The 8340-nt window shown below is 42.9% G+C and overlaps 1 protein-coding gene across 1 annotated transcript; it reads left to right on the top strand.

The window, feature by feature from the left end:
• Nucleotides 1-6458: 6458 nt before the first annotated feature.
• Nucleotides 6459-7021, top strand: LOC138883716 (uncharacterized). The gene is made up of 2 exons (XM_070164422.1): nt 6459-6931; nt 7015-7021. Exons 1-2 carry the CDS (start codon nt 6459-6461, stop codon nt 7019-7021), a joined length of 480 nt encoding a protein of 159 aa, XP_070020523.1.
• The last annotated feature ends 1319 nt before the right edge of the window (nt 7022-8340 follow it).

Genomic DNA, 8340 nt, shown 5'->3' with positions numbered 1-8340 from the left:
GGATTTAACCGGTGACTTGGGACACCATTAATTCCCCAAGTGGCGACTCTGAATCTTTAAGTGAAATAATCCCGTTTCGATTGTCCTTTAATTGGAAAAACTCCTTTATACTCCCCCTCTGGGTGTAGGAAAAAGGAGGTGTGACAGCTCTAGCGACTCTGTTGGGGATCGAACTGAGAATCTCTAGTTCAGGGTTCAGAATTCGAGCTTAGATAAATTGTTATAATTGGCTTGTTTTATCTGATTTTTTTACATGTTAGGCCTAAATGTGCAAAATATTGCTTTTACCGCTTTGATATTATCTGGAACTGTATATAAACTGCTACGAAACCCTTCTATTCTCATCTTCGGGGATGTGCTCGCTGGTCGAGACTCCCTATTCTGTTAGTGTCATACCTTGAAATAAGAAAGAGGCTCAGACAAGTTACTAAGCCAGATGGCCTTTTGGTTCCCGATACGTAGCCCCCTCCTCGGCTCGAGTTGTCCGCTCGAGTACACAGTCTAGAACATATACCCAGGTTTTTGAACCTAGAATAACTCAGCCTCATGCCGAATCCCTAGTAGGCACGTTTGTTTGCATCATGTGCATTTGACTTTGGAGACTCAACACAGAGGTTGGGTCTGTCTAGGATAGGTGCACCCGAAACGTAAAGACCATTATGATGCATCTTACTTGTTATGTGTGCATTCATTTGCTTCGGATTTGCATGTTGACCGGCTTATAAGGAAATTTAGAAAGGTTAATGAGATGGTTGAGAGAGATAAGTGCCTGTTTTGAAAAACCAATGTCCCAAAACATACCGGAACTCTGCCGAAATTTTGAAAAAAAAAAAAGAAAGAGAAATTTGGATTTGGGCAAATTATTTAGCAAATTTTGATTCTTGAACCAACTTCTTTTTTTCTTTTCCAAAAACACCAAATTTTGATTATTTAGCAAGTTCCATCGGGTCCAACTTTCCTTTAGCAAATTAGCCCAAAAAGAACAAAAAACTTATTTTATTTAAATAATAAATAAGTAGGGTGATGTCATTCTTGTCAAAAATAGTCTAATGTCCCCAAAAGGACGCCGGAAGGCTGTTATTGCAAGAACAGCCACCTTCGGTCCTTTTCAAATTTTTAGCCGGTTAGTGAGCACAGCCTTAAAATCTTTCCCTGGAAGTGTTGAAAGGCCATATTTGCAAAGCTGGGTTTTTACTTTTGAAATAAAAAATCTTAACAGTGTCAGCTTTGTTTTTGAGTCAATTGAATCGTGATTTTTTGCTTAACCACCCTAATAAATGTGCAAAATGAGCACGAGTCAGAATTTGCCAATAACAGTCTTGAACAAGTTCCCTTTGGAATTGCATATGTGGTGGGATGATTTGGGTAAATCGGGACAAGACACGATCAATCTATACTTGGGAGGCCTCACTGGGTTGCTGAAGATTAATCCTAGGGGAGACATCATAAAGGCGTTGGTTACATTCTGGGACCCGGCCCACAACGTATTTCACTTCTCAGATTTTGAACTTACCCCAACATTGGAAGAAATAGTCGGATATATTGGGGGTCCCAAACTTCCTCTGAGACACCAGTACCTGATTGCTCCAAGGGTCGTAGCCGTACACAGGTTCCTAGACTCTTTGAAAATAAGCAGGGGGTCCACAACCCAGACTTGGCAGCTGATTTTTATACTTTGCAGTTTATATACAATAGGTATGGTCATATAGGGGGGTTCAACAAGCCGGAAAACAAAATTTGCAGCAAAGGAAACCGCCTTAAGTGGGAAGAACACAGGTGTTTTGCATTTATGGTGGTCTTTTTGGGACTTTTGGTGTTTCTTAGAAAAGATGGGAATATTGACATACGTGTAGTCGGGGTTGTCAGCACTTTGCTCACTCAGGACAACAACACCCTCACACCCATGATAGTAGCTGAAATCTTTCGCGCTCTCACAGCCTGCAAAGCCGGAGGAGACTTTTTCGAGGGGTGCAACGTGTTGTTGCAGATGTGGATGATCGAACACTTATGCCATCGTCCTCAATTTATGAGTTATGGGTCGATAGAGAAAACATGCATAGAAGAATTTTACATGAGGGTTGACGGGATCAGCTTGCCAGAGGGGGACACAAAGTGGGTAGCGCGCCTTCGTTCTATCACTACAAACCAAATAGAGTGGACATTTGTATGGCTGCTTGTTGATGAGGTCATATACATGCGAGCCACCGGGCCTCATTTACTCTTGATGGGACTCAGGAGTATCCAGCCTTATGCCCCATATCGGGTTTTGAGGTAGCTGGGGAGATGCCAGATAGTTCCGAGAGATGAAGATCTTAGTGCCCAAGTAGTCGAGATCGGACTTAACGGTCAATTTCATGAAGCAGCAGTCCGCCAAATTTGGAGAGAATGTCAATACTTAATAGCCAATACCTGTGTACGTGATCGATCCAAAGGTGAGGTTTCACAAGGGGTACCTTGCTTGGTGTAGAAGAGAAATTGAGTTTGGAAGGCCGGTCAAAAGACCCCATCTTCAGGAATTCGTCGAGGCATCACAAGAACAATGGGCTTGGTTGGCTAAGGAGAATGAGTACAGGGCCACAATAGGAAGGTTAGAAAAACAAGTCAAAGAACTTCAATTCGAGAATAGCTTGCAAGCAGCGGCAGACGAAGGTGAAAAGTAAAAGCTAGCCAAAGAAAATGAGGCCCTTCGAGCCCAAATTCAGAAAATGAAAATAGAGGCAGAAAACCCCGCCCGAAGTGCCAAAAATGAAAAACTCATAAATAACCTGAGGCAGAAAGTGAGTGACTATAGTTTTGATTTGAACAAAGCAGAAAGTGAACTAGCCATGGTTCGAAAGAAATTGGCTAAAAACGCATATGAACGAGCACGCCTGGTTAAGCAGTTGAAAGAAAAGTACGACAATGAGGTCGCGAGATTAAAGAAAAGGGCTATCGCCATGGAAAACAAAATGATCAAACAGGCAAAAGACTTCAAGGTTGAAAGGGAACATTGTTATACAGCATTGGCACAATTAGAAATAGATTTGCAACAACTTCAGGAGCAGAATCATGCGGCTGAGCAAACTTTGGAAGCCAGGGCGCAGTAGATCGGGCGTTTGTTACAAGAAAAAGGTGTCATAAGAGAGAGAATTAGAAACATCGCCGATTACATTGTTGTAAAGTGCCAAGTCTATGAGGATATGACTCGCACCACCTTCTTCGCGGCAGTGATAACATTTGATAAACAGACAATGAGTGACTTGGACCGACTTCAAAAAGGATCTTCCATATAGGCCCGCGGCAAGACCGAATGATGTCCCGCGGGCACCAGGAGCATTGATGTATTCATGATTTTTCATTTGAGACTGTATTTCCTTTTCCGTTAGAGTCTGTCAGTTGTGTTGAGTCCGTATTTTCTTTCTGCTGGAGTCTGTCAATTGTTTTCGAGTCTGTATTTTCTTTTATTGGAGTATAATAGTTTATTTTTGGAGTCTGTATTTCGTCTTTTCATCAACGTCTATTAGTTTCTCTTGGAGTCTGTTAGTTTTGAGTCTTTGTAATCAAAGCATTTGCTTTTATGAAAAATCGAAAATCCCAAAAATGTTTTATTATTTACTTTCACACTTATCTCCCAGAACTACGCTCGGTCTGATTCATGCGGGGTCATGATACATAGGCAATCTCCATAGGATTCGACCATAACCAAAGGAAAAAAAAAAAGAATAAGAAAAGAAAAAAAGAAGAGGAAAAAACAAGAGAAAAAAAAAAGAATAGAGAGAAAATAAGAGAAAGAAACAATGGCAAAACAAGAGGGAAATGAGAGGATAAAAACAAAGAAAAGCAAAGTCCAGAATGAAAAAGAAAAGGAAAAAGAAGGAAGAAAAAGTCGGGATGACGCAAGTAGTCGATCAAATGCATAATAGAAACGGTTAACTGCTTAGGTGCATTCATTCCCCAAAATGTGTGGTTACCAATTTGTTAAAGTCATAATCACTAACAAGGTTGTTATTGATATATTAAGTCCAGGCAGGTGGTTAGTTGATTGGCATTCTGGCAACCCACTCATACAACACCCGATCAAAAGACAGGCTGAATATGGCCAACCAAGAATTGGAGGCAAGTATTGTCGACCCGTCAAAAGAGGAGGAAGAATTGGATGTTAATCCGATGAAGGAAGAGATGTATAAGCTAAAGCAGCAAATGGCTGAAATGTACCAGGCTTGGGAAAAGGGTCATCCACCACCGATTTATCCCGCTAACCCTGCTTATATCCCACCATTGGCTCAACCTCAAGAACCTCCCACTGTGAACTCATCTCCAACCTTTCCCCTCTACCAACAATTCCACGGCACCACTTCCCATACATCACAAGCTCCTCCACCCAGACAAGTCCCGCACCCTCCCCCACCAATCACACCTGTTTTTGTGGCACCTCCACCTCCAGCATTACATCGATCTTCCAGTGAACCTCTGTTCCACACTCACGAAAATCAGTATTATCCCCCTAAACCCACCTTCAAAGTTCCGGAACCATATTCCTACACCCCTCATCTTGATCTCCCGGCAGAGACCGAGAAGCCACCCGAAAATCCCGAACATGAGGAGATGATCAGAAAGGTCAAAAGCTTAGAACAATCATTCAGAGATATGAGGGGGTTGGGAGGTCAAGTAAGTGTGGCCTACAAGGATTTATGTTTGTTCCTAGATGTTCAGTTACCATCAGGGTTCAAGATGCCCAAGTTTGATGGCATGGTGACCTAGTAGCACACTTAAGAGGATTTTGTAGCAAGATGAGAGGAGCAGGAGGAAGAGATGAATTACTGATGGCATATTTCAGCTAAAGTCTGAGCGGATCAGCATTGGAATGGTATACTAGACAAGATCACAGCAGGTGGTACACATGGGACGACTTGGCCCAAGCCTTCGCCTACCATTTTCAGTACAATCTTGAAATTATCCCAGACCATCTGTCATTAGCGAAGATAGAGAAGAAGCCTGGTGGGAGTTTCAAAGAGTATGGATTCCGTTGGAGGGAACAAGTCGCGAGGGTTGACCCCCTAATGAAAGAAAGTGAAATGGTTGATTATTTATTGCAAGCATTGGAGCCTACCTATTTTGGTCACTTGGTGTCAGCAATAGGCAAGTCCTTTAATGAGGTGATAAAAATGGGAGGCATGGTTGAGGAGGGACTCAAGTCCAACAAGATCATGAGTTATTCCGCAATAAAAGCAACTACCCAGGACATTCAAAACGGTACTGGGGGTGTACTCGGGAAGAAGAAAAGGAGGACGTTGCGACAATTGAGTCGGGAGCTTGGGTCGGGTCCAGGGGCCCTTCACGTTACTACAACCAGCCTCGACCCTATCATCAAACTTAACCCAACACTCCATATAGCCCACCACAACACTACTACCCGCCGCCAGATCCCTATTTTTCCGTCCATCATGCATAAACCTATACCCAACCTCCTGCTCACGCACAATGGCGTGTGCCAGCTCCACAAAATCCATACCCAGCTCCACAAAATACTTATCCACCCCCAAGAGCCTATAGAAATCGGCCAAACCAAGCCTTTAAGAATGAGAGGTTGCAGAAGCAGAAGATTTTCACTCAATTGGGAGAATCATATACTAGTCTATTCCATAGATTGAGACAGTTGGGTATATTGAATCCGATCGAGGCTAAGCTGCCAAATTCCCCTCCCAGAAATCTTGATCGCTCGGTGAGTTGTGAGTATTGTTTAGGGGCCCCGGGTCATGACACAGAGAAATGCTGGAAATTGAAAACAGCTATTCAAGAGCTCATTAATACTAATCGGATTGAGGTCCAAGCCCCGGAGGCACCCAATATCAACCAGAACCCGTTGTTGGCCCATCATAAGACAAATATGAATGAGATAGTGCATAAGGGAGGGGAGCCTAAGAAGCCTTCACAAACTGTCATGATGATTCGGGCTAGTGAAGCCAAGCCATTTGAAAAGTCAACAAGTGAGAATTCTGTGATCAAGTTGAACGGGGCAAATAATGAACCCTCTGTGGGGGTCAAGAAGGGGTCCTCAAGTGACGTTGCAGGAAAACATGAAAGAGCGAAAGTGGTTGTGCCAGGAGTGACAAACAAGCCTGTGGTAATTGTGAAGGGTGCCCGCACAGATCCTGTCATTATCAAACCGGTAACTCAATTACCGATAGTCAACAGCAAGGTAGTCCCATGGAATTATGAACGAGTGACAGTGACTTACAAGGGGAAAGAGGTTAAAGAAGAAGTGTGTGATTGACTCGATCGGGGAGATGCTTTGCCCCCGAAGAGTTGAGAAAAGCTAAGACCTCCAAAGATAACCCAGGTTTGGTGAAGAAAGCTGTGACCGAGGAAGAAGCAAAGAAATTTCTGAGAAAGACATTGTGGAGCAGTTAAGGAAGACACCGGCTCAGATCTCGCTATTGTCATTATTGATCCATTCAGATGAGCACCGTCGGGCTTTGATGAAGATCTTGAATAAGGCTCATGTTCCTGACAAAATCTCAGTAAACCACTTGGAAAAGATAGCTAATAAGATATTTAAGGTGAATAGGGTAACCTTCTCCGACGATGAGTTGCCCGTGGAGGGCACTGAGCATAATAGGGCCCTGTATTTGACGGTGAAATGCGAAGATTCTGTGGTCACCCGAGTTCTAGTCGACAATGGGTCTAGTGCGAACATTTGTCCTCTCTCCATGTTGAACAAGCTGAAAGTGGACGATGATAGAATTCACAAGAATAGCATTTGTGTTCGGGGGTTTGACGGCGAGGACAAAGATTCAGTGGGTGATATAATACTAGAGTTAACCATAGGGCCCGTTGAGTTCACTATGGAATTTCAAGTGTTGGATGTGGTAGTCTCTTATAATCTTTTGTTGGGGCGCCCCTGGATTCATGCTGCCAAAGTGATTCCATCTACTCTGCATCAAATGGTCAAGTTTGAATGGGATAGACAGGAAATTATTGTGCACGGTGAAGATAATTTGTGTGTTCCCAGTGATGCCATTGTTCCATTCATAGAGTTTGAAGACGACAAGGGGCCATGGGCTTATCAGGTTTTTGACACAGTATCGGTAGAGAAAATTCCAGAAAGGAGGTGCGTTCCAACTCCGAGGGTAGCTACTGCATCAGTCATGGTAGCCGTTGAAATGTTGGAAAATGGTTTTGTACCGGGCAAGGGTTTGGGTGCATCTCTGCATGGTATCGTACAACTGGTTTCTCTTCCTAAAAACTTAGATACATTTGGTCTGGGGTTCAAGACCACAATTGCATACGTGAGAAGATCCAGAAAAATGAAACAGAGAGCATGGGCCCTTCCGAAGTTAGTCCCGCATCTTTCCAGATCATTTGTCAGGCCTGGTACCAGAAAGCACCGAGTGACGACGGTTCCCAGTTTGGTGATTGATATGGACGGAGATTTGATTGAAAAGTTCAAGAGGATATTCGACGAAGTGAACACGGTGGAAGCTGGAGAGAGTTCTAGCAAGGCGGATATGCAATTTGTTAGGCCCAGTACAAACATTAACAATTGGGAAGCTACTCCTCTTCCCACCAGGAAGGAGTTTGGGTAGTTTGCTTTGATTTTCTTTCAGTTTATCTGGATTATTCCAAGGTTGTAATTCGGATTCTATGTTTCGTCCATTTGGATGTATAAACCTTATTGTCTTTAATTTCAATGAAATGCAATTTTCCATTTTTTTTTCTTCCTGATAGTTTTATTTTGTTTTTCTTTTCTTCCTTGTACAGTTCTTTTTATGCTGGCTTCAATGATATGACATGCATGAGGAATCTCCGGCCCAGTCTTAAAAGCTAATCTAATTCTGAAATAGTAATTCAAGAAATAGAATGTGATGTTGAATCGAAATATGACGAGGATGAAGCCTTTGAAGAGATTAGTAAAGACTTAAGCCATTTTGAAGAAAAACCCAAGCCTAACCTGAGTGATACAGAAGCAATCAATTTAGGGGACCAAGATAATGTCCGGGAAACTAAAGTAAGCGTCCATCTTGAACCACATCTCAGAGAAGAGATAATTAAAGCTCTGTTTGAGAATAAAGATGTTTTTGCATGGTCCTATGATGACATGCCGGGTCTAAGCACTAGCTTGGTGGTTCACAAATTGCCCACTGACCCGGCATGCCTCCCTGTCAAGTAGAAGCTGAGGAAATTTAAAACTGATATGAGTGTGAAGATTAAGGAAGAAGTCACCAAACAGTTTGAGGCCAAAGTCATTTGGGTCACCCGGTATCCCACCTGGTTAGCCAATGTTGTGCCTGTGCCGAAGAAGGATGGAAAGACCAAGGTGTGTGTTGATTATCGAGATCTCAACAAGGCAAGTCCCAAGGA

This window comes from Nicotiana sylvestris, chromosome 12 (assembly GCF_000393655.2).
Source record: "Nicotiana sylvestris chromosome 12, ASM39365v2, whole genome shotgun sequence".
Lineage (NCBI taxonomy): Eukaryota > Viridiplantae > Streptophyta > Magnoliopsida > Solanales > Solanaceae > Nicotiana > Nicotiana sylvestris.
Note: the sequence above shows the minus strand (reverse complement) of the source record. Positions and strands in the feature narration are given on the sequence as shown.